Raw genomic sequence first — 25,506 nt, 5'->3', positions numbered from 1 at the left:
AAGTCTTACCATTACCTCCATACTGCCAAGACCACCACTGAACTGTATCACTGAGGGCCTCATCTACACAGTGTTGGAACACTTCAGGGACAGTGACTCCATCACTGCCCTGGGCAGCCTGCTGCAATGCCTGACCACCCTCTCTTTGAGGAAATTTTTTCTAATATCCAGTCTAAACCTTCCCAGGCATGCCTTGAGGCCCTTACCTCTTGTCCTGTCACTTGTTACTTATGAGAAGAGACTGAGCCTCACCTTGCTTACAATCTCCTGTCAGGTAGTTGTAAGGCGAGCAGTAAGGTCCCCCCTGAACTTTCTGTTCTCCAGGCTAAACAACTCTAGTTCCCTCAGCTGCTCTTCATCAGACTTTTGCTCCAGACACTTCACCAGCTTTCTTGCCCTTTTCTGGGTGTGCGTCAGCACCTCAATGTCTTTCTTGTAGTGAAGGGCCCAGAACTGAACGCAGGATTCAAGATGCACGTTCTTGTGAACCAGTACAGCCCACTACATCCAAGTGCATATCAAAATAATTAAATCAGAGGAATAAAGCAAGAGGGAGCAATGGCATCACCAGAGCTCTTGGCTGTCAGAGTGGCATGGAATTTGTTATATTGAAAAAGACCAGGTGATCCCAAAAGGTGTTACCCTTTATCAGACTAAGATATGATGGTTGTGGGTTTTTTTGGTGGAGAGCAAGACAAAATTGTACTTTGAAAATAAAATTTAAAAATCCTTTTTTTATTGACTTGTGGTTTGTTTCTTTATTTTTGCAGTGATGAGGCTAACCAAGCCTACTTTATTCACTAATATTCCAGTGACTTGTGAAGAGAGAGATTTGCCAGGTATGTCTTTTGTACTGACTGATTATTATGTTTATGCAAGGTGACCATCTGAGACTTAGGTATCAGAGGAGTCTTACAACTCCCATAGACAGTAATCTGAAACAGAAGTATGTTTGGTGTTTGGTAATGGCTATGGGAAGATACCAAAGTGCACTCACTCTCCAACTCTTCACCTGCAGCTTTGAAAGCATGGTGATGTTGTTGCAAGCATCATCTCAAAGTCTGAGTAATTTAACACATAAGATAGAGGGTGTTTGTGAATGAGAATTGTGTAATTGTAGGGAAGTTTGGCGTGACTGTCATCTTTCTCTGGAGAAAATGCCTCAGTAATTAGAATCAACACAGGAATGTTTAATTGAAAATTACTTTTCAAGAATCACTGCCTTTGAATTGTGTTATGCTTGGTGTACAGTCATAAATTGGAAATCCCTGGGTTGTCCCCCAGCTGCTATCTAGAAGTTGTGTATAAGAAAAAGGCAAATAAAGATTCAAGAAAAGGAGATTGTTTGGAAATGCAAAGCAAGTAGGGGAAGAAAGTAAGTGGGGTTGATTAGTTCTGTTATATAATGTGCTTTGCTCAGGCAGAATTTAGAATAGATCATAGAATAGTTAGGGTTGGAAAGGATCTTAAGATCATCTAGTTCCAGCCCCCCTGCCATGGGCAGGGACACCTCACACTAAACCATCTTACCCAAAGCTCTGTCCAACCTGGCCTTGAGCACTGCCAGGGATGGAGCATTCACAGCTTCCTTGGGCAGCCCATTCCAGTGCCTCACCACCCTCACAGTAGAAAACTTCTTCCTTATATCCAATCTAAACTTCCCCTGTTTAAGTTTTAACCTGTTACCCCTTGTCCTATCACTACAGTCCCTAATGGAAGAGTCCCTCCCCAGCATCCTTACAGGCCCCCTTCAGATACCGGAAGGCCGCTATGAGGTCTCCATGCAGCCTCCTCTTCTCCAGGCTGAACAGCCCCAACTTCCTCAGCCTGTCTTCATGCAAGAGGTGCTCCAGTCCCCTGATCATCCTCGTGGCCCTCTTCTGGACTTGTTCCAACAGTTCCACGTCCTTTTTATGTTGAGGACACCAGAACTGTACACAATACTCCAAGTGAGGTCTCATGAGAGCAGAGTAGAGGGGCAGGATCACCTCCTTCATCCCGCTGGTCACGCTCCTTTTGATGCAGCCCAGGGTACGGTTGGCTCTCTGAGCTGCAAGTGCACACTGCCAGTTCGTGTTCATTTTCTCATCGAACAACACCCCCAAGTTTTCTCTTAAAGTTTAACATTAATTTGAGATTAGCCTTTGGGATTGTGCCATTTAGTAGATATACTGAATGATTTATTTGACACAAGTGCCTGAAAGTAAGTTGTAATTTCTAGGTGGGCCTATAGATAAGTATTTCTTCCCTAAACAATTTGGTTGTAAAAGGAGTGTCTGAAATAAATTGCAATATGTGATTAAATGTCATAACTTAAATGTAAACAAAGGTTTAGATTTAGCAAATGTTTAGATACTAGCAATTTGGTATTTCTACAGGTAATCTCTTTAATCAGCTCATGAAAGATGATCCTTCTACTGTGAGGGGAGCAGAAACTTTGATGCTAGGAGAAATGTTGACTTTGCCTCAAAATTTTGGGTAAGAATGAATTATTTTAACTATAACATGTAAGATTTAGGATTCATTTAATGATAACATGTTTATTACTTTTCTTTCTTTTTGAACATCATTGTTATGCAATGAGATGTTCAGTCATCTTAAAAAAAATCTATGGCTTGATTTATAATGTGACATAATACATAATTGTGTGCTGCCTGATGTTTCTTGTCCATAGCCTGACTCTGAATATAATAAGGATTGAAAATTGAAAGAAATTTGCAGCTGTGGGTGAATTATTGATTTAATACACTGGTATAAACCACATCCGACACTGAGAGTTTTCTACAGTGATTTTTGTGGGTACTGTAAGCTATCTTATTCTTCTAAGATTTTTATCTAGAAAAAAAATCTTGATTTGTTCTTTTGTGAAGCTGTTTGTCTTAGAAGGATAACTTTTAGAAGTATGCAAACATACGTTTGTATGTGTGTGTGTATATTTATTTTCATTAGAACTTTCAGTGAAATATTCTGCATTTTTTTAAATAACTGTTACTGCATTTTTATTTTTTTTTTTTGTAACACAGAAATATATTTCTGGGAGAGACATTTTCCAGTTACATTAGTGTACACAATGATAGCAGTCAAGTTGTCAAGGACATACTGGTAAAGGTATGTGAAGATAAATCTACTTACTAGATATATAAAAAAAAGAAGTATGTTGAGTATGTTTTCTAACAATATCTTGTGTGGTTAAGGTAGATATATGGACTTCATGAAATATCTTTTTCCAAACCAGAAAATGTACCTGGAAATTGGAAAAAATAAGACAGAAAAATAGAAATTATAGTAGAAATCTTTAAAGATTAAAATTCAAAACTACGATTGTATGAAAAAACATTGTTATATTATTGTCATGGTTTAAGCCCAGCCAGTAGCTCAGAACCATGCAGTGACTCGCTCACTGCCCCCCACCCCAGTCATCCCCCCACTCCTGGAGGGATGGGGAGGAGAATCGAAAGAATGTTAACTCCCACAGGTTGATAAAAGAACAGTAGAGTAGCTAAGGTATAACACAAACCCACTACTGCTACCACCAATAGTAGTAATGATGAGGAAAATAACAAGAGAAGAGAATACAACTGCTCACCACCCGCTGACCGATACCCAGCCTGACCCGAGCAGCGATCTAGCCCTTCTGGGTAACTGCCCCTGTTTCTATACTGGGCACAACGTGCTGTGGTATGTTATACCTCTTTGGCTAGTTTGGGTCAGGTGTCCTGTCTCTGCTTCCTCCCGGCTTCCCCTCCTCACTGGCAGAGCATGAGACTCAGAAAGTCCTTGGTCAGAGTAAACATTACTGAGCAACAACTAAAAACATTGGTGTTATCAGTGCTGTTCCCAGGCTGAAAGTCAAAACCACAGCACTGTACCAGCTACTAAGAAGGAAAAAAATGACTGATACTGCTGAACCCAGGACATTATCCACCCCTTATTCCATACGATTCATGTCATGCTCAGATCAAACGTTTTTCAATATACCATCTTCTTGTCTCATATGTATATGTGTATATATATATATACACACACATATATATATACACATACATCCACACACACAAAGAGAGAGATATCATTCCTTAGTGCATGGACCAATCCCTATAAAGCTGCTGAGTTCATCCGGTCCATGATGTCGGGCTCCATCTCTTGTAACAGTCATACAGAACAGGAGAGACGGTGTGCAGTGTTGGATTGTTCCCTGCTGATGACACTGTGGAGTTCATCCAGTCACTGCTGAGCTCGTCTGGTTTCATCAAAGTTCATTCTTTGTTGTCATGGTGGTCAGAGGGAAGTCAGGGCCAGTCACTGGTGACCTGAAGACATCTGGCTGGTGGGCTATAAAAGTGCTACATAGCAGGCAACAGCATATAACTGAGTTCATTGGCTGTTTTCCTCTAAAATCACATCCCCTTGAGGTACACATTGGAATTCCCCATCTTCCCGCATTCTCCACCAAGTATATCTGGATCCCTGAGCAAAAGCAATCCCACGAGTGGATTTGCCTTTACCTGAAGCAGGAATAACCCAGACTGTCTTCCCCAGCAAATTCTTTACATGCACGACAGGAACTTTATCCCCTTTTACAGTATGTGAAAGTTCTGACTTGGGCTGGGCCAGCCCTGTTGGCAGATCCTCTGGTATTGACCAACCAGGTGGCCTTTAGTAAGTGTGTATCCCAATGCTTGAAAGTTCCCCCACCCATTGCTCTCAGTGTAGTTTTTAACAGCCCATTGTACCGTTCGATTTTCCCAGAGGCTGGTGCATGGCAGGGGATGTGATATACCCACTCAATGCCATGCTCTTTGGCCCAAGGTTGTTCTGGAAATGAGTCCCATTGTCTGACTCAGTTCTCTCTGGGGTGCCATGTCGCCACAAAATCTGTTTCTCAAGGCCCAGGATGGTGTTCCGGGCAGTGGCATGGGGCACAGCGTATGTTTCCAGCCACCCGGTGGTTGCTTCCACCATGGTAAGCACCTGGCGCTTGCCTTGGTGGGTTGGTGGGAGTGTGATACAGTCAGTCTGCCAGGCCTCCCCGTATTTGTACTTCAGCCATCGTTCTCCATACCAAAGAGGCTTTAACCATTTAGCTTGTTTAATTGCAGCACATGTTTCACACTCATGAATAACCTGGGCAGTAGTGTCTATTGTTAAGTCTACCCCTCAATCATAAGCCCATCTATATGTTGCATCTCAGTCCTGATGGCCTGAGGTGTCATGGGCCCACCGGACCAAAAATAATTCACCCTTATATTGCCAATCTAAGTCCATCTGGGCCACTTCAGTCTTACCAGCTTTATCCACTTGTTGGTTGTTCTGGTGTTCCTCAGTGGCTCAACTCTTGGGTACATGGGCATCTACATGACGTACCTTCACCACCAGGTTTCGCACCCTGGCAGCGATATCTTTCCACAGTGCAGCAGCCCAGATGGGTTTACCTCTGTGTTGCCAGTTGCTCTGCTTCCATTGCTGCAGCCACCCCCACAGGGCATTTGCCACCATCCATGAGTCAGTATAGAGATAAAGTACTGGCCACTTTTCTCGTTCAGCAATGTCCAGGGCCAGCTGGATGGCTTTCACCTCGGCAAACTGACTCGATTCACCCTCTCCTTCAGCAGTTTCTGCAACATGTCATCAAGGACTCCATATGGCTGCCTTCCATCTCCGATGCTTTCCCACAATACAGCAGGACCCATCAGTAAACAAGGAATACTGCTTTCCACTTTCTGGCAGTTTATTGTATGGTGGGGCCTCTTCAGCATGCATCACCTCCTCCTCTGGTGACATTCCAAAATCTTTGCTCTCTGTCCAGCCCATGATGACTTCTAGAATTCTGGACGACTGGGATTTCCTGTTTGAGCTCGTCTAATTAGCGCAGCCCACTTACTCCATGTAGCATCAGGTGCATGATGTGTAGAGGAGACCCTGCCTTTGAACATCCAGCTCAGCACGGACAACTGGGGTGCCAGGAGGAGCTGTGCTTTAGTGCCAATCACTCCTGAAGCAGCTTGAACCCCTTCATAGGCTGCCAGTGTCTCTTGTCATGGTTGGTGCAGCCGCTGTGCTTGTGGTTTGAGTAGCACCAGCAGCTGCATTGTCTGTTGCTGTTGTGGTTTGGGTAGCTGCTGTACTTGTCGCTGGGGTTGGTGTAGTTGCTGTGCTTGAAATTGTATTAGCTGCATTGTCTGTTGTTGCTGCACTTGTCACTAGGGTTTGTGTAGTTGCTGCACCTGTCACTGGGGATGGTGTAGTTGCTGTACTTGTCACTGTGGTTGGTGTAGCTGCTGTACTTGTCACTGGGGTTGGTGTAGTTGCTGTGCTTGGAGTAGCTGCATTGTCTGTTGCTTTGCCATCAGTCGCAGAGATTTTTTTTCACTTTGAAGGTCCTGGTAAGCATAGGCCAAGCCCCAGCACGTTGCCATGATTTGCCCCTCTCTGGTATGGCCAGGATGACAACAAACCTCATTTAAGTGTTTTACTAAGTTTTCTGGATGTTGCACTTGTTCAGTGGTGCAATTCCAAAGCACTGGAGCGGCCTAGTGCCCTAGATACTTGCCCATACTGTCCCACACACCCTGCCACTCATGGCTGTCCAGCCTCTGGGAAAATCCCTTGGACCTCCTATATTGTCATCTAACCCAACTCTGATTAACTTTTGAGATCAGGCGAAATGGTCGTTGGTAAAACACACTCTGTATGTGTGCCAACATGGTGATCCCCATCACAATCAACAGACAGGTCTCAAGGGTACCCAAAGGCCATTCAAAACTTTCAGAACTCTAAAATGATGCTGTAAACAGTCTGGTGGGGGAACTGGGAATGTGAGGGAATATCTCCTTCATAGGTTGACCACCCAAGGAGGAAAAAAAAATGTGTAATTGCTAAACACTTCCATTATATACCTCCCAAAATATAGAGGTCTGGGAACACACACTGGGAATGCAAGCTAGATCAGTTTCATGATCAGTGAGTATTTTATTACAAGCCATTACCACAAAGTACAGTGAAACAAGAACCTTAGCCCAGGCCACCCAGCCAATAAGCACTAGAACAGCAAACTGGCTGTAAGTAAGGCACAACATGCTGAAACTGTGAGATCAAGAGCAACAACTTTAAGCCCAGCCAGTAACTCAGAACCACACAGCCGCTCGCTTGCTCCCCTGATGCTACTGCTACTACTGCTACGATGACTGCTGCTGCTGAACCCAGGACAATTATAAAGCTGCTCTGGAGAATTGGTGTAATAAAACTTCCACAACCAAAAAAATGAGTTATATTTGCTTACTTGGACTCACAATGAGGTCATCAAAGCGAGTCTCTGTAAATCATGCATTGGCTTGTATTTTACTTTGGGCTGAACAAATAATACTTCGAGAATATAAATTCGAGAAGTCATTGTGGAACTCAATGTAAAAGTAAATAGAGATTTTATAAGGTGCATGTGAAAGGATTGGACTGTTTATATATATGTATTTTAGAACTTGTCTTTAGCTTTGACAAATAACTCATCATCATCATAACTTACATTATGTATATAAAGCATGTAGGGTATATAATGCTCAGTGAAACTTAGTACTTGATGACGTAAGTTATTCTTCTTTAAATTGCTTAATGAGTTGCAGTTCTAACCAGTACTTTGGTTTTCTGTCCCCAGGCTGATCTTCAGACAAGTTCTCAGCGCTTGAACCTTTCAGCTTCTAGTGCTGCAGTGGCAGAACTTAAACCTGACTGTTGCATTGATGATGTGATTCATCATGAAGTAAAGGAAATAGGAACACACATGTAAAGTTTTAAATTTTTCTATGATTAAATGAGCTTAAATGAAACTGCAGCACATGCATGCTGTTCTGTTGCTGCTTTGATATAGGCACAAAATTTAAGTAATTCAAATTACTTCTTAAAAATTGTTTCTTTCAGCCTAGTTTGTGCAGTAAGTTACACTACGCAGACAGGAGAGAAGATGTACTTCAGAAAGTTCTTCAAATTTCAGGTATTGCACAAAGTATTCTACTCTACTTTTAATAAGTGGGTGAATCTGGAAAACCCATTTTAAAATATTTGATACTTCAAAGCACTTTTACTTACTAAAAATCTGTTTTGACTTTTAAAAGTAATCCCATAACCGTTGCTGTAAATTTCATATGAGCTGGTAATTTCTAATTGCTGTATAATTAAACATTTGAGAAATAATAAATATTACATATTATGAATTTTATTGATTTAATGAGAAAGAAAACTCTACTCTGAAAAAAAAACAAACACAAGTTTTTATAGCAGCCAGCATCCTGGTTATTTTTAAATGGAACAAGAGAACAGGTATTGTTTGCTCCTTGACACATTTTAACCTTTGAGGTTAGATGGTAAAATTTTGTTTTTTCTTCTCATGTGTATAGCATTTCATACACTGGAATTTAGTGGCTGGGTGTTTAAAAGAAACTAAGAAAAGAAGTCTGATGTGTTACATCTGACTAATAAGTAATTGGTGGAGTTGAAACCTTTTGTTCCACTTCACAAACTTCAAGACTTGAAATTAGAGTAACTGAAAAAGGCAGGAAATTGTTGTCTGTAGACTAGTTCTGGCAGGAAAGTCCATTTGATTTGTGTATTTAATGGGTGTTTATTTTTTAGAGAAATATGCTGAGATTTGGATAGCTGTGGGCTCTTTCCCCTAGAATGAAGGATTCAGTGACATGCTTTACTAAATACATTTTTAGATACTCTCATGTCTGGCAATGCAGGAGCATTATGTAACTGGGACCTGTATCTTTTGCATAATGCAGGTGATTTACTTTTACTCTTTTGTAGTATTCTACAGTATTCTATATACTTCAAAAAAAAAGATTTCAGTCTTTAGAAGGCCAAATTGCCATGCACTACAAAAGACAGCTGAGTGCTGTTATTACCTGTGGGCCTTGAAATGGCAGGTATGGCTAGTCAAAGGTGTTTCCAGACAATTCTAGGGAAAATCATTTCATATCAATTTTTGTGTTGCACTTTTCTCTGAACTCAGAAACTCTTCAGTGTTTCTTCATCTTTAATGAAGCCGAGTTTCATCTTTGTGTGTTTTGCTTGCCCTTTTTGTAAAATGGTTTCCCTTTCCATTTTTCCATTTTTTGTCCCCAGGATCTCAGTATTCTGTCCCTCTGTCCCCTCTAGGCTTTCTCTAATCACTAATGTACCCATACACATTTCCAGTTCACATCTCCTTTCCCATCCCTAACTTTGCTATTGCCAGAGCCTTGTTCAACATGTCAGTTTGTCTCCTTTAGATTTGATATGGAAGCTTATTTGTGCACATTTTTCAGGGGTCTACATGCATATTGTAATTCCTGGTTTTTAGCTTAATCCAGCACAAGCAACTTTAATGTCAAAATAGGTAAGGCCAGTTATCTGTCACATTTGAAGCTCTTCCTTCAAAGAAGGAGTCATAAAAGCTTCTCAAAAAGTACACATATGCTTTAACCCATTTTATAAATACTCTCTGATTCATTATGAGAAAAAAGCTTCACTGAGCAATTTTGGTTGTGGTTTGGTTGGTTGGTTGGTTGGTTTGGCTTTTTGTTTGTTTTTTTTCTATATTACATGGGGACAACAGCTAAAAAATCAGAGAACAAGCAGCAAGAAATGTTACAGAAAACTGAACAAGGTCTTTACAATGTGAATTGCTGTCTGCTAGTGTCTGAGGTGCCACCAACTGCTTTATAACAAAAAAAACCCCACCATCTTCTCTTTTATAGATTCTTAACTTTTTCACTCATATTTTCTAGGATCTTTTAAGTTGAACTGGTGTTACAGTTAGTTTTAAACAGCTTCTTTTGCAACCATTATATGTAGTTTCATGCTGATGTAGAGTGCCTTTTTGTTCCAAAGCTTCCTGAGTAATTGACACCATTATGCTTATATGAAAAGAAATGATTCTTTCTAGGGTTTGGTTATTGTTCAGATTTGAGGGGAGGATGTGTGTGAACCTCACAATAATTATTTTTACTGGAATGCCGCTTGAAATTTACTGGAATGAATGGAAAGATTTTCTTTATCAAAGAGAAAAAAATATCAGCCTTTAGGGAAATTAGTAAAAAGCTCACTGAAGCAAAATATTTGGTGGGAAAAAACACTTCACCAACAAAAACCTAAATTAAAATTTTGACTTCTTTTTTTCTCATTACAGAGAGAGATGGTTATGATTACTTGAAAGAGTTGAACATTACACCTGTTATAATGCAAAAATCTCTTTGAAGAATACTTTTTAATCTTGAATTCTTCAGGGCTAAAAAAATTGTTCACAACTTGAAACTTTTTAGGGGTGTCTCAGGGTGCACTGCACTTACATGCAAACAAAAGAAAATTTTCCCTGAATAAAGGGAAATAAATTTGGCAAGATACTTGAAATTTGTTTTGTTATAAGTATTACTGAAGATTATTTATTTCTGTTACATCAGTGTATATTTATTTCATATTTGAATATGTTAACTATAATGGATTTATGTACAAAATTCAAGCACTTAAGAGCCAATGCTTTACTATCACCTTTCATATCATCAAATTGTTTTCTTTTGCTGATTTATTCTCATGTGATTGAAGTGGTTTATTGGCTTTTTTATTGCTTATAACAGTTGTGCTTTCTAGAAGAAAGTGAAGCCTAATAATGGTTTGTTACTTAAGCTAATCATATGAACAGTTCTCTGGTTTTAGAGAAGCTCTCAGCAACTTTTGCTGCAAAACACTAAAGGACTTGCAAATTGTTCCTGCTCGCTCTTGAATGCAAGTGCAGACCACTTCGGGATACAAGATGGATGTAGCGCTGCTTTAAAGACATAGATCTATTTAGTGCACTGGATTTGTCTAGTTTTGAATGAGGCCAGTGCTTAGGTGGAGGAGTATTTGTTTTCAGTCTGAGAAAGCTGCTTAGCAGCAAAGCAATCAAGTGTGCAAATAAGAAGCAGCAAGTGTATATGCTGAACTGTGAGGTTTTAGCTGATTGTATCATATATTTCATTATACACCTGTTTTATGCAAGGTCAAAAAAAAAATAACACTTTTGTAAAGATCTTGACACTTATAAACAGTTAGCTGAAGTTGTCTGAGAAACCAATTGTTAATCTGTCTTTTTTCCGTTTCATTCAGGTTCTTAAACCACTAGATGTGAAAACCAAATTCTACAATGCTGAGGTGAGAGCTGTGTGTATCTGGGTTCGTTTTGGTGTGCTGGGTTTATTACTTCACATTAGGTGGTTAGATTAAATTCAAAGAGCTTCTTAAGTACACCTTTCTGAGGAAGATAATCAGTTTTAAAAGGAAAAAATTAGGTGGACATGTCACACCTTCATGTAATTGCCAGTTTTGCGTATTTTCCACTTTCCCATAAACTCAAATACTTTCAGTTATTGCTCATATATTTAGGCTGATAGAGTACTTACTGTAAGGGTGATTAATTTTTCATAAAGGAGATAAAAATCTACCAGGTTAGGGAAGCAGAAAGTATCAAACAGAAGGGTCTTACTTACATTGAGAAAATGTTATTTTTTAGGCTTGTGGTGGTTACACACAGTGCTTCAAAACTAAATGATATTATATGTGCCTTATGTATTTATTTGTGCATACTTAGCTGTTTGGCTGTTTATGAAAAGAATTTTGACTGAAGGTGGCACAGATAGTAGAAAGTCTTAGAAATTACATGCAGCGTTCATTTTATTTGTAGACATACATTACTTGTCAATGCAAGTATTATATAGGTTTGTTGTATAAACTTCCACAGTATCTCATGACATAAGAAGTTAGGACATTGGTTTCCATCATTATCTCAATACATCAGAAGTTAGAACATTTGTTTCCATCATTATTACTTACCTCCTTTGTGATGGTGAGTGAGTAGCTTAATTTTGTAAGCACAGTAGTCTGTATTATTTGCACAAAGTTCAGACTGATACTTGCAGAGTACATTGAGAGCTTCCATTATGAGTATTAAACTTCTTCCATAATCCCTGAAACGTAGGCAGCTATTACAGTAGTCATTTGGTTGAAAACCTTCATTAGTATTTTTAAACAGTTTGGAATACCTTAAAAAGTAAAGTGAAGCTGTAGGTGTTTTATGTTGCAGTAGACAAGAGAAAAACAACTAAAGTGTCAGTGAGAGGAGAAGCTAAATGCATGGTATTTTGGCAATTTGAAAAAGAACTTTGTTAAGCTAAGTAGAAAATATCTTGCTTCCCTGTTTTTTCTTAACTCAGCAGATAGATGTGCTATGAATTTGCATGTAGAAAAGAGAGAGTTGCTAAATTGTTCTAGTTATCTCCATCACAGCCACGCTTGGGGTTCATCACACAAGACTATGGCTGTAGAGATGTGTCAGGTATATTTCTTTCCTTCCCTGACATCAATATTGATAAAGAAAACAGTGGGGAAAAATAACAGATAAGAATTTCTGCTTTACAAATAAGGATTCCGGATACAAAGATTTTTCTTGTTCAGAATTGTGCAGGAAATTTTCCATAAAGTTTTTCTCTGTGCTGTGAATGAATAGCATGTAAATTATGAGACATTTAATATATAGCCTGTAATTTATTTAGAGGGAGGCTAAATCAAGGCATAGGTCATAAGTGATGTAAATATCATAGTTCTGAGGAAAACAGAAAAACATTTTCCTAAAAATAACTTGGTACATGTGTCTAGGCCACAGGCTTCAATCCTGAGGTTGACCAGGCGTGAGATATCCAAGTAGGGTTGGAACATAAGCACATACCTCTGGTTAAGTGCTTTATAGAACTAGTATTATCCATAAACGGGAATGTCTGGAAATGTCTTCTGCTGTGATTTAAGAATAAAAATAATTCTAAGAAACTAAGTAATTCCTCTGGGAACAAACAAAATTATTAGAAAATATGTGGTAGGGGAAAGAGGAACAGATAAATTAAATGTTGCTGTCTCTCCATACTTCATGTATAAATTTTGTTTTGTGCTGAAACACTTCGTAATGAATGGGAATAATGGAAATAAAAACTTTTTAAAGTAAATTGTGGTCAGAAGGTCTGATATAGTTAAAAATATGCTTGCCTTACAAAATTATTTTACTGACCGGCCTTGATAAGGGACTTAATAAAATTAATTTTCAATTAGCCACTGATTCCTCATAATAAAGATCTATGAGAAGCTTTGGTGTCTGTATTTGTGGGGATTTGTTTGTTTTGTTTCATCCCCTCCCCCACTGTGTAAACATTTTTAAAGGCTGCTTTGATGCCTTTGTTCTTCCTCTTCAGGAATTTATGCAACTTCCATTATCATAGTATCCATACAACTGATTAATTTTTTTTTTTTTTAAGATTTTGGATTATATTATCTGATCAACTTTCATTTGCCTAGCACACTGATATAGTACTATTCATATTTGATTTCTTAAAGTATATAAAATTCTTCTATGTGTTGTGGCCACAGAAGTCAAATACAATTAGAAAAAAACAGAAATAAGTCTTTGTTTAGATGCTGTGTGTGATATTATATTGCTGTCAAAGCACCAAGAACTTCATCCTGAATAGTAACAAAGATTGTTATTCTTGGGAGAAGGGAAAAAAAATGAAATTAGTATATGTCAGTTAACTAAAGCTCTTCAAAGGTTGACTAACCAGTTAAACTGTTACCACTAATATTAGAGATGTGATGCTACCTGTTCATAAAGTCTGTAACTAAAATTATTTTCTGCTGGAAATAATAATCCATAATTTCATTTTTTTCTAAGACAAGGAATGACACTGAACCTTGATTTTCTTGCTTGTTGCTTATATTGCAGTAGCATCCAAATCAAGTTGATCACTGAAATTTGTGCATAGAACACATGCCCTGTTTTGTCTCACCCTGCTGCAATCCTGAGAATGAATTACCTGCCCTGGTCTATATAAAATCTCTCACTCATATTTGGTGTGCCTTGGAAAAGGTTCTGGAAAAGGTTCTGTTCCTGTAAACATACATAGGGAGACAAATACACAGACACTTAGGAAAACAAAGGGTGCAATTAAACTTGGTTTTTTTTTAATGACTGATATTCAAAAAAGAGTTTTTCCTGATTATGTTATACCAGATTTTATTATAAGATGCAGTATTGTAGCTTTGCTAGAAAACATTACCACATTATTTTTGAGACCTTATACATGTGGATACTTCAAATTATCTGTAAAATCACAAGGACTGTTTTTCTATTTCATGTGCAACCATTGCATGTATTTAAATTCAGGACAAACTTTAAACTTGCTGAAAAACTAACTCTTGTTTGGGGGTCAGTTTGTTCTACCGTATCTTATCTGTGACTTGTGTGCCTTAGGCTCTACTTTGGATTGGTTCTGAAGCAAAGCTAGTAAACCATGTAACCATACTAGCTATAACTTATTAGAAACGTAGTTGTCATCCTTGTTTGCATCCATTTTTATTTACGTTTCTGTCTTACTAATGCTATCTTATTTAGATGGTGCAAAAAAAATGCAGAAATGCATTTTGTTTGAAAGTTAGCCTCCTTTTTCTTTAACATTTAACCCTAATTTCTCTAATGTGTTCTTTTTTTATTTTCCCATTAGAGTGACCTCAGTTCTGTGGTAATTTTTATTTTTTTTTTATAAATATGTATGCTTTTTTAATTGCCTATCTGTCTCTGTGCTTATTGACATTCTTTTAAAAACATAATGGAAAAGCAATGTCTGTTCTGCATATCACGAACTCGTGTTTTCTCATCTTTATGTGTGCAGCTAATCATTTAAATGGTTAGCTCTTTCTTTAATACCCATTGTTGAAACCAGAAGTTGATTATTACAGACTCTTGCTTATGGAGGTCCTCCTGTAAAATATCTTACCAAATTTGTCTAGAAGCATTGTTTGAAAATGGGAGTTAATCTCTTCTAAAATTTTCCTGCATTTAACCCAGAGAAATGTAGGGTTTACTACAGCATGGCTTATGTAAGTTGTGACGCAACTTTTCACATGTAGTTGCTGGAGAACAGTGGGTTTGAGGAGAGAGCAGCAGTTGGATGTTTTTCCTTCCTTTCGCTAGCTGGAAACTGCACTTTCCAACTTTTAACTGCATGTGACAGCTGATGACCTAGTATGGTACTTCTGCAATCTGATTTCACTTTAAGGTGTGCCTTGTATTTAAATCAGCTGCATTCATCTGAAGTACTTAAGTATTCATTTGTTTTTAAAATGTAATACTAAACCAATTTAGGAATAACAAAAGACTAACTTGCTTTTTCATTATGCTGCTTGATTTTTCTTATCCTTTCCAAATTAGCTTTTTCTAAATTTCTGCCTATGGTTGCTGCATTGAAAACAACTAAATTTGGGTAAATGGACACTTTGAGCAATGGATTTTTGGGATATAAATCATATCAATTTATGTGACAGTCAGGTGCTAGTATCAATGATTACTGAGAGCCATATATTAGTTGGAGTTATTTTCAGCTCCTTCTTCAGGTGTGAGGTCTGTCTGTAACCCATGGAGCTGGCACAGTTTTCATTACTATATATATACATATATATAGTAATATATATATGTTATCATCTGGTTTGTGTTTAACGTGTTTATAAGGCACAACAAATACTTCCAGTACCATTCTGTATTTCTCGTAAAGCAATGCCTTTTGAGCCTACAAATTTTTTACTATTTTGCACACTTTTATTTTGTAATTCACAAGCAGGACTCCATTTCTACAGTGAAATAATTTGTTCACAATGATTAAAAAGAAACTGTGAACTTCCTTCTACCTTCCCCATGAAAATACTTTTTTTTCTATCATAATAAAATACTTCTTCATACTGAATTTATAGAACAGAATATTTCAGTTGGAAGGGATCTGTAACAATCATCTAGCCAAACTGCCTGAATTGGTAACTCTTGTAAATCAGATTTGGTGCACATACACCCTTTTTTTTAAATTGGCACTTTTTTTGGTTTTGTTTTTCCTTTCAGGGTCTCATATCTCTAACAGACTGAGCTTTCCATAATTACCCTGTCCTGAGATTTTAGAGCTGCAAAGTGACATCACTCATCTGCAATTCCACAGAAACAGTGGTGCAAACCCACCTTTAGTTCCGTGTTTTTTCAGCTTCTGAAGCTTAACAGTCTGTGGCTTTTATTCATGTACTAGAATTGGTCCTCATATATGCCATCCTCAGGCATTAGGTTCATTTAACAGACATGTCCATAACAAACATAGGCCATTTTAAAGGTAAAGCACCAGTTAAATTGTTGGATGCATATAATACTGGTAACCATTGGCATGATGCAGCTGAGTGAGAGATAAGGCTGGTTTTTGCTTTTTATCCAGTACATCAGTTTTGCAATAATCATAAAATCTCAAAGCATGCACCTGAACTATTTTACTTCAGTTAAACAGTCTTACTTTAATTTTTTTTTTTATACAGCATAACGCACTAGTAATCTGGCTTGGCATGTTGTTGTGCACTGTAATTCCTTACCACTCTTATTTATTTTTTTTTATAATCTGGATTAAAATTTGGGTTGCTATTGAGTTTCGGTGAAAGTCTTGGGAAATGGTGATCTGATGCATTACAAATAAGCAATAGCTAGAACATAGTGAAATTATCCCACATCCATTGTTTGGTGAGGTACCTGTTGACTAACACTTTTGCTCCTGTTGTAACTGGGATTAAGGTGTTTTCTTGCGTTAATTAATTTGATTTGCAGGCATGAACTAAACACATGTGACTTTATTATTTTTTTTAACAAAAGGACTGTCTACTCTTTTTAATAACTCTAATCAGATTTTCATGAACTTGCACTTTGTTTTTTCCAGACAGATGAAGTGTTTCTGGAAGCTCAGATTCAGAATATCACTACCTCTCCAATGTTTATGGAGAAGGTTTCTTTAGAACCATCTATGATGTATAATGTTGCAGAACTGAACACAGTTAATACAGCAGGGGAAAGGTATGTTCCCATTCAGGATATTTTGACTTTGAAATTCTTTGTATTAATGGTTTCATGAAATGCAAGCATTAGAGTTGGTGAGTTGTCTGAAATGAAAGGACTGTACCACTTTGCTTGATTAAAAAATCTAATTCCTGTTATGTACCAACTAGAAAAGCTGTTACAGTTTTCTTTTCTATAAACTATTCTTAAAACTTTGTAATTCTATCTAGTAGAGAAATCCTCAGCTTAATCCTCTAATACAAATTATCCTCAAAAAAATTGTAACATGGATGACATGGTAACATGAAAACATACTACTTCAGGATCTCCTGTTTAAAATTTAGCCCACATCTGGTTCTGATTTGATCTGTGTGTACATATTTAGGCTTATAGGACCATTTGACTTGTCACTGGTTCCTTCTAGTAGACCGTTTTCAATTGTTCTAATCAAGATCTAGCAAGGCAGCAGTCAAGATGAATCAGTGAATGCCTTTATAGGATTTTAAAATACAAAATAATTGTCATGCTGAAATAAATGTCATTTAGTATCAGTAAAATACCAAATACCAGAAGAATTTGTCTACTGTGTTCAATAAACTGTTTTGGATACAAAAGCTTGTGATGTCTGGGCAGAAGTTAACTGTTGCAGTTGCTTTTGGAGTTTTTGGAGCAGGTGGTATTTGGGTGCTTATGTGATGGGGACTGAAGTGAAAATTCTCACTTCTCCTTGTCTGTTGAAGGGTTTGCCTACAGCGTACTGGAGCATTGTCCTTACAAATGTTTGCAGCTGCTGTCATGGTTCTTGTCCTGAATGGGACTCTTAGACTCAGGACGCTGAGATTTACTGGGAGGGAACCAAATAGTAGGAGGAAAATTACTAGAGTTGTGCTTAAGTGCTAAGATGCCAGATAATAAATTTAGCAAAATGGATTTCCATTTCCTTTCTCTCCGGCTCAGATGAATAGTTTTTGGGTTTTTTTTTCCACCTTGATCCTTGATGCTATGTAAGTTACAGAATTGTTTTCTGTTGTGGAAAAAGAATATTCTGTGTTTTGCCATGAATAAAATATAGACACACACACAGAGTAAGACTGGTGAGGGATGGGGTAAAAAGGTTGGTTTCCTAAATCTTCTTCAAAATAACTTATAATTAAGAACTTGTTTTGCATTCTTTTTCCCCTTTTAGTGAGTCTACTTTTGGCTCAAGAACTTATTTACAACCTATGGATACACGTCAATACTTATACTGCCTAAAACCAAAGCAAGAATTTGCAGAGAAGGCTGGAGTAATAAAAGGTGTAACAGTGATTGGTAAACTAGACATTGTGTGGAAGACTAATCTGGGTGAACGAGGAAGGCTGCAAACTAGCCAGCTCCAAAGAATGGTACGTTTAACTTAAGCACCAGTCCGCTCCCTAATTCATACAGACATTTTCATTTTGATTAACAGTTTTTGTCTATAGGACATAGTCTATACTACTTACCTTTCATGTCCACAGTTTTGATTTTTCTATTCTGATTTAGAATTTTTCATTAAGTCATAATTACTAAGTCATAAGTACTAGCTTGCTGAAGTCAGCTGCACAGTCTGTCTACTCTAATACATAAACCTGAATTGCATCTTTTGAATTGAGGATGGTGTAATACAGGAGAGAAGTAAAAAAGCTTTGAAAATTGAATCTTAGTCGAAGTTTATAAAGCTTGTAACTGGGTTTCTGCCTCTGCTGTGTCTTTCTCCCTGCCCTATAGTCTAGTAAATTAAGCAATTCTATATGGAGATCACTATGGCTTGGAACTAGGCAAGCAAATTTGGATCCTAGAATTCATGGCTAAGCTCCTAAGAGTTCTCTTTGTTTTTAATTGAGGTGTTAAGTATTTGTATAAATTCATCAAATTAGAAACTGCCCTTTTTCCTAAGCTTAGTTACTCCTGTTAATTTGAAACTTGTTTTTAAACTAACAAACTCTCATTTTCAACTGATCTTTCTTATTGCTTCTCTTTAAAGACAGATTTCTCCCTACCTCCTCTCTCTAAATCAGTATTCTCTCATTCGGCATCCCTTCTTGTTGAACCTTTGAGAATCAGACTTGAAACATGGGTGATTTCACACACTTCCACATTCCAGGATTAGTTTTAGTCATCCATCATTGTTTTGTGCTAGTGATTAATAGAGAAACATGAGCTATTTTGTGAATTTTGAGCAACATTTGTCTTTGGAAAAGCAGCAAACAGGTTTAGGTTTTAATTCCCCTTTGAGCTGCAGTGCAACACCCTCTCATCTTCTTAAGTGCTGTCAGATTATTTCATTTCTAGGCTCCTTTCACCTTCCATCATTTTCCTCCTAATCAATTTACTAGTCTTATAATCATTGTTTCCCCCATAGGTCTAGAATTTTACGTGTACCATGCCCCTCTGAAATTGTTTGGTTCAGATCAGTAATGCACTTTTGAAACAAGTAACCTGGGTAATTTCCTACCATAATTTGGAGGTTTTTGTGGAGCGGTCTTAGAATTCACAACTGCCATTCTTTTGGGGGGCAATGCTACATGAGGCAGATGCATGTCCACAGCGTGCCATGGGTGGTTCACCTGCTCATAGGCATTCAGTCCAGGACTAGACTGTGACTAGTCCAAGTAATCTTAACATTACTCTTGAGTAGCACAACCAAGGAATTGTCTAGCTGATTCCATACTCTGAGCAATCTTATTTTTTGATGAAAACTATGTTCCTCCTTTTGGGGTTACTGTATGGCTTTTACCTCTAGCCATCAGTTCTTGCAGCTCATTGTTAAAGCCAGCAGAGATGTACTGGTTTAGGCCTTCTCGTCTGCTCTGATCCTTGTCTTGATTTGGTGAATTGCTTCTAATCTGACTCTATAAAATACTGCTTTTATTGCTGGTTGGTTTTGTTGGGGTTTTTTGTTTGTTTTGTTTGTTGTTTTTTTTTCTTACTATGTCTCTTAAAAGAAGACTCTAACCTTATGGAAAACTACGCATTGTTTAGGGAACTAGGTATAAGTTTTCAAGTAGAGTTCTTCCTGTCACCTAATGCAGCTGAAAATGTGTGCCTTTTTCTAATGCTGGCTAATTACTTTTACTTCTTGAAAGGTTCCAAACTTAAGCTGATTGACTGGTCTGAAGTCTCCATCAGTTTAACATGTCTTTGATCACATTAACATGCAATTTAATATGCTTTCTAAAATGTCATCTGTCTTCAGTCTGTAATGAACTGTGTATGACTATAGCCTGTACCCAGCCTGTCAGTCACTGGCTTTCTGGATTTCTTTGGGTATATCTTTTAATCAAGCTGTAAATGTAACTTTTAGTACAGCACCCTGTCACATATGTCACAACTAAGTGTTGTCAGGCAGGGCAAATTTTTCCCTTTTTTTCTTACCACCTGTCATATAGTGCATTTCTGATTGGTGGCAGTTAATTATTTGCCAGAGGCTTGGTGGACTGAAATGACAGGGGGAATGAACAATCTTTCCTTCCTTAGGATGTGGAACAGTGGTGGGTTTATGCAGGAAAACTATACTTACATTGTCCTTAGTATATTTGTTACCTGCCTACAGGTCTTAGAATGAAGCTGATCTGAAACTGTATATGGGTATTCAAATTTTAAGGATGTGAACTATCTGAAAAACTTACTCAGTAATAAAGATCATCCTTGTCTAATTAATAGTTAAATCTATCAAGAACGTGATGATCAGTAGTAGATGGAGCAGGGCTGTGTTCTGGGTAAAAATCAAAAGCACAAAGAGCCAATCTTCTTTCTTCACATTCCTCTATTCCTATCTTGTTGCAGTAAATGAAAACTTGAGTAATAAAAACTTCAACTTCACTATCCAGCATCTGAGAATATACACTCTTGTACCTTCTCAGGCTCCTGGCTATGGTGATGTAAGGCTTTCTCTGGAGACAATACCAGACACTGTGAATTTGGAAGAACCTTTTGACATTACATGTAAAGTAACAAATTGCAGGTAATGATGTCGTGTGATTCTTGTGCTTTTTCCTAAGTGGGTAAGTTGTCACCGTCTTCGTTTCATCTTTCCGTATTTTCTCCTGCAACAACTCGAATCTGGACTTTACTATGAGTTACAGCAACACGAAACTACTTGAAAGACATACTTTGGATTACAGTGATTTTCAAAAACCCAAAGAAACAATTAACACCCCTCCCATTGTGATCCGTTAATACTATTTGAACTAAGAGATTGCCAAAAATTTCTAGTAGAGTAACATGGAACTGGCTGCACAGTATTATTTAAGATTGTACCTCATATTTAAATCATAAATCATTTTGGTTCTTATTAGGTAACCTAACTCTAAAACTAGTGTTTACATAGGATTTTTTTAATTACAGGTAATTTTATCAGAATAAATAATGCCATTTCTATCCAGTCTGATTTTACGGCTAGTTTTGCATCACTGCCCTAATGCTTGTTGGACATTGTCACTGTAGTCTTTTGTATGTCTCTATTCATAATTTTACTTGATCTGTGTTTACACTAGGCTCTACAGTAGCCCTTTATAGAAGGGATACAAGAGTGACATATACATAAAATAATTCTAAATAGAAGTTGAAGCCAGGGACTAAAGCACATATCTGTTCTGCAGATACTTCTCATGAAAACCTTGTCTTCCATCCGAAGTGTGAGCAGTATTATGCTATCCAGTACTGCTAAATCTGTAGCCAGACACTTGTGTCAGACAAAGCTACATGTAACTGCATTACTGCACATCAGAATAAATCTTGCTTGATGCCTTATGATTCATAAATTCTTGATTAATAGTAACCTGAATAATAAAGTAATCAGCTTTTACTTGAGTGTTTAGAAAAAAGGCCCACAGGTTTATTTTATTTTATTTATGATTTCCTCTAGCAGTGAAAGGACTATGGATCTGGTTTTAGAAATGTGCAATACAAATTCCATCCACTGGTGTGGAGTTTCAGGAAGGCAACTTGGAAAGCTGCACCCAAGCTCATCCCTCCATCTTGCACTTACATTGTTGTCTTCAGTGCAGGGATTGCAAGTAAGTCTTTATAGCATAGTTTCATTATAAAATAGCTGTTTTATAAGCTTTGTAATTCTTTCTAGTAACAACTCTTTTAAATATTTTCCTTTTCTAGAGTGTCTCCGGCTTAAGACTTACAGACACATTTTTGAAGAGAACATACGAGTACGATGATATTGCACAAGTCTGTGTAGTTTCTTCAGAAGTCAAACAAAGCTGAAGAAAAATTTCTGTACAGCTGAAGGGCTTTCTTTTTTTCTTGATGTTTTAGTAGCTGAATCAAATTAAAATGTGTAAAAGCAAAACCAAATCCCTATATATCTCTAAATTTAACTATTGCTTATTTCATTTCTCTGAGCATTTTCTGAACATTCTTGCATCTTTCAAAAACATGCATATGCATTCTGTCTACAGAAAATAAAGCCTTTGAATCAACTGCAGCTCTAGCAGATTACATTGCATTAACATCACTCTGGTCAGGGGGTGAGATTGATATGAAACCGTATCACTTTGTACTTATTTTTGTTGTTTCAATTATTTTTAAACTATTTAAACAGGTTTTAAATTGCGATTCTGACAAAACTGCTTCAGTTTTAAGGAACTGGCCTTTTACAGAGAAATTCCTGGAATCCAAACCCCTAAAAAGAAACACTTTTGTGTACTTGGCAGAGCAGAGTATTTGCATGGTACATGCATAACCATATGAACTAGAGACCAATACAGGCATGAGATGAGGGAGTGCAGCTGGCACTGCTGAAGCACTAGCAGCTACACAGCAGAGTATCAGCCAAAGCGTGTGCTGGTTGTAGCTTTGTCTTTGGAAAAGAGCAGCAATACAGCAAACCTTGTGAGGAGTTGTGTGTCCCTGTCATACAGGGCATGGCGTGAACAAGCATGCTGCTTCACAATTAGTAGAGAACTGAAACCAAGCAGAACTTGGGGCATTTTATATTGTTAAACTGAGGTGGTGCAAACTATTCTGCCCACCCCACAGGCATTTAAGTGGATTTTTAAGAAAATTAGGAAAAAAAAACCTGCACGGCTGCCCTAGATCAAGTTCTCCAAAGCATATGCAGGAAGGAACTCAGGACCTGGTTAAGCACTGAACTGTATTTTTCCTTGGCTTTGTTTTGACAAAAGATGGAAGAATTTTTGGCTGAAATATGTAAGGTCACCTAAAGGTAGCCATTTACAGAAAATGGTGACTGGCTTTACTAGTTAACTAGCGTTGAAAGATTCTATCCAGTGGCCTGTCATGTTTCTCGGCAACCATACTGGCACATAGCAACCTTACTTTTGACTTATTTCACTTAATTTTATACACAGGAAAGCCTTAAGTATAGAATTCAATTTCAAAACATTGGATAAATTTAGGATCAGCTTACTAAATCGAGAGAATGAGTCAATACTGCAAAGAAAATAAATTAAAACTAGACCTGCACATCCAAAATATGTTTATGTTTGCTGCCCCCCAGTTTACTAAAGAATGCAATTTACCTGTTACTGTAAGTACATCAACAAATTATAACAGTAAAACCGCAACTATCCAGACAAAAAAGTAAGTAACTTTATTTATAATCTATTTTCAAGTTAAACTGACACAAGTTGAAGGACATGTAACTGTATGGTAACAAGAGGTAGGAGGAGAGATACAGAAACGGTAGCAAAAGGCTGTTTGTCTAGTATGACTTTCTGTAGCTCTGAAACAATATGTGAGTCCAAAGCTGCAGACTTGCTACAAAATCAAATGTGCAACTGAAACACTTTCTCAGCTGAATTTCTCAGTAAGCATCTTTATGATCAGGCATAGTTTAAAGAATATACCCCCATGCAAACAGGTTACAGGAGTTCACAATTCAAGGGCAAGACATTTTCTTCTCTAACAGTTATCACACCTATATGCTGATGGAACAGTAATGATATAAAACCAATTCAGTGTTAAATGCATATTTGCTTAGTTGAATGATAAACTGCAGTTGACCTTAACGCAGTATTTCTAGGGAGTGTGGTTTACCACCCAATCTAGGATGAAAAATTTTAGTGCAAAATAAAGTGCAGTTATTACACAGGAAAAGATTCTTTCCTCACCCTGTGATTAAGACATATTGCATGACTGTGAAACAATCTAGCCTATTCAAGGAAAAATAGACTTTAGTATAAATGATCCCCTTGTTTCTGGTTTCAGTGGAAAAGCATGTAATGGCAGCTCCTGTTATTGGTTTCACTGCTTTTCATTTAGGCTATAAAGCCCTTTCTGTTAATATACAAGAAACAGAATGTTTACAAGTTAAGTAGTGTGCCAGTTGTAGCACATTCCTAAAGGGTTAGCTAATGCCATCAGTATTTTAGTAAATACTCTGGTTACATATTGTCTATACTGGAGTTAAACCTAAACATATCAGTATGTGAAAAGAAAGTTACCACTCTATAAAGATGATTTCAAGACTAGTTTTCAGGTAACTAACCAATGCTTCATCCCATTTAACCCTGGGGGTAGTTCTCCCATAAATCCAGTAAGCTATATTTTACTTGACAGTACAACTTCTGCAGCCAGCCTTTGAGTACTGTTGTAGTTTGCTGTTCTCTAAGAACTCTCAAGAGGTTCTTCACACTTTTTTCTGTCTTAAAGTAGAAAGGTAACTGGTAGCATGAAGATAGCTGCCACAAAGTAAGTATAAACTGAGTGTGAGAGAGACTGCAGTGCTGTCCAGCCCACTCTGGATTTATTGGTTCCCCGTATCAAAGCTAGGAAAACTCACTTTGAGCAGGTGAAAATATGAAAGAGAGCAGTAAGAGGAACAGTGAAGTTTACCAGGAGACATGCTAGGAGCAGTGCTTCTCTCCTGACACAACATGCCACTCCAAGCAATGTTTGTACAGTAGTTGTAGCCCACTTACAGCTTCCATGGCTCGCTCTTGTAAATGGTATCCTGTCCTATTAACGTAACAGAACTTAGGTAGCAGTTTTCTTGAATTCAGGATCTGAACAACCTCTGAAAAAAAGATGCTGTTAGAGATTGTCATCAGATGTTAATTCAGAAGCTGTTACTTGGAAATGTATTTTTAAGACAAAGGTTAAGTATCTCTACAGCCTCAAAAAGGCAAGTATGGAAACTTAGAGAATTTAAAGAAGCAGCATTTTAATGCTGTGTATAGGCAAGTTCTATTGAATAAAGTATGCAATGTGTTAAAGTTGTTTTAATTGTTGTATTGAGCTTTACCTCTTAATTCAACAGATGGCAATATAGATTTCCTATTCTTTTGTTTTCTCCAATTCTTTTAATTTCTCCTTGGATCCAGCTGCATTTCCCCCCCTCTTCCTGTTTTAACATGGGGAAGACTCATAAAGTAGATGCACAACTATAATTTCCTCAAGTCAAGCATGACTCCAAATTCTGCATTTATTCCTACTTGAGGTGCTCTTTTTTGACCGCAAGATGAATCTGATACAAAGTCTGAGGTCCAGAAGTTCCTGTGTATTTCTCTATTTGAGAGTCTAATGTTAACCCTCCACATACCTTCTCCAGTCTATCTGGCCAGCAGATATCACCCTGTCTTAGAAATCAAAGCAGGCTCCTCAAATTA

At 37.6% G+C, this 25,506-nt stretch overlaps 1 protein-coding gene across 5 annotated transcripts in view; it reads left to right on the top strand.

Annotated features, from left to right (window-relative positions):
- Window positions 1–22,359, top strand: part of TRAPPC13 (trafficking protein particle complex subunit 13) — a 28,749-nt gene extending 6,390 nt beyond the window's left edge. For 2 of the 5 annotated variants that reach the window (XM_057405494.1, XM_057405499.1), the window contains exons 2-13: window positions 771–839; window positions 2,379–2,478; window positions 3,024–3,108; window positions 7,649–7,776; window positions 7,912–7,984; window positions 11,119–11,163; window positions 14,553–14,570; window positions 16,785–16,918; window positions 18,087–18,285; window positions 20,785–20,885; window positions 21,789–21,939; window positions 22,037–22,359. In XM_057405494.1, the coding sequence (XP_057261477.1) occupies window positions 771–839; window positions 2,379–2,478; window positions 3,024–3,108; window positions 7,649–7,776; window positions 7,912–7,984; window positions 11,119–11,163; window positions 14,553–14,570; window positions 16,785–16,918; window positions 18,087–18,285; window positions 20,785–20,885; window positions 21,789–21,939; window positions 22,037–22,141 (1,208 nt within the window). In that variant the 3' untranslated portion in view covers window positions 22,142–22,359. The remainder of the gene's footprint in view (window positions 1–770; window positions 840–2,378; window positions 2,479–3,023; window positions 3,109–7,648; window positions 7,777–7,911; window positions 7,985–11,118; window positions 11,164–14,552; window positions 14,571–16,784; window positions 16,919–18,086; window positions 18,286–20,784; window positions 20,886–21,788; window positions 21,940–22,036) is intronic. The other 3 variants (XM_057405495.1, XM_057405498.1, XM_057405497.1) reach the window with 3 other exon arrangements.
- The last annotated feature ends 3,147 nt before the right edge of the window (window positions 22,360–25,506 follow it).

Source organism: Pezoporus wallicus, unplaced genomic scaffold (genome assembly GCF_028554395.1).
Source record: "Pezoporus wallicus isolate ANWC-B61680 ecotype Strahan unplaced genomic scaffold, APGP_CSIRO_Pwel_v1 scaffold_2696, whole genome shotgun sequence".
NCBI classification, from domain to species: domain Eukaryota; kingdom Metazoa; phylum Chordata; class Aves; order Psittaciformes; family Psittacidae; genus Pezoporus; species Pezoporus wallicus.
Note: the sequence above shows the minus strand (reverse complement) of the source record. Positions and strands in the feature narration are given on the sequence as shown.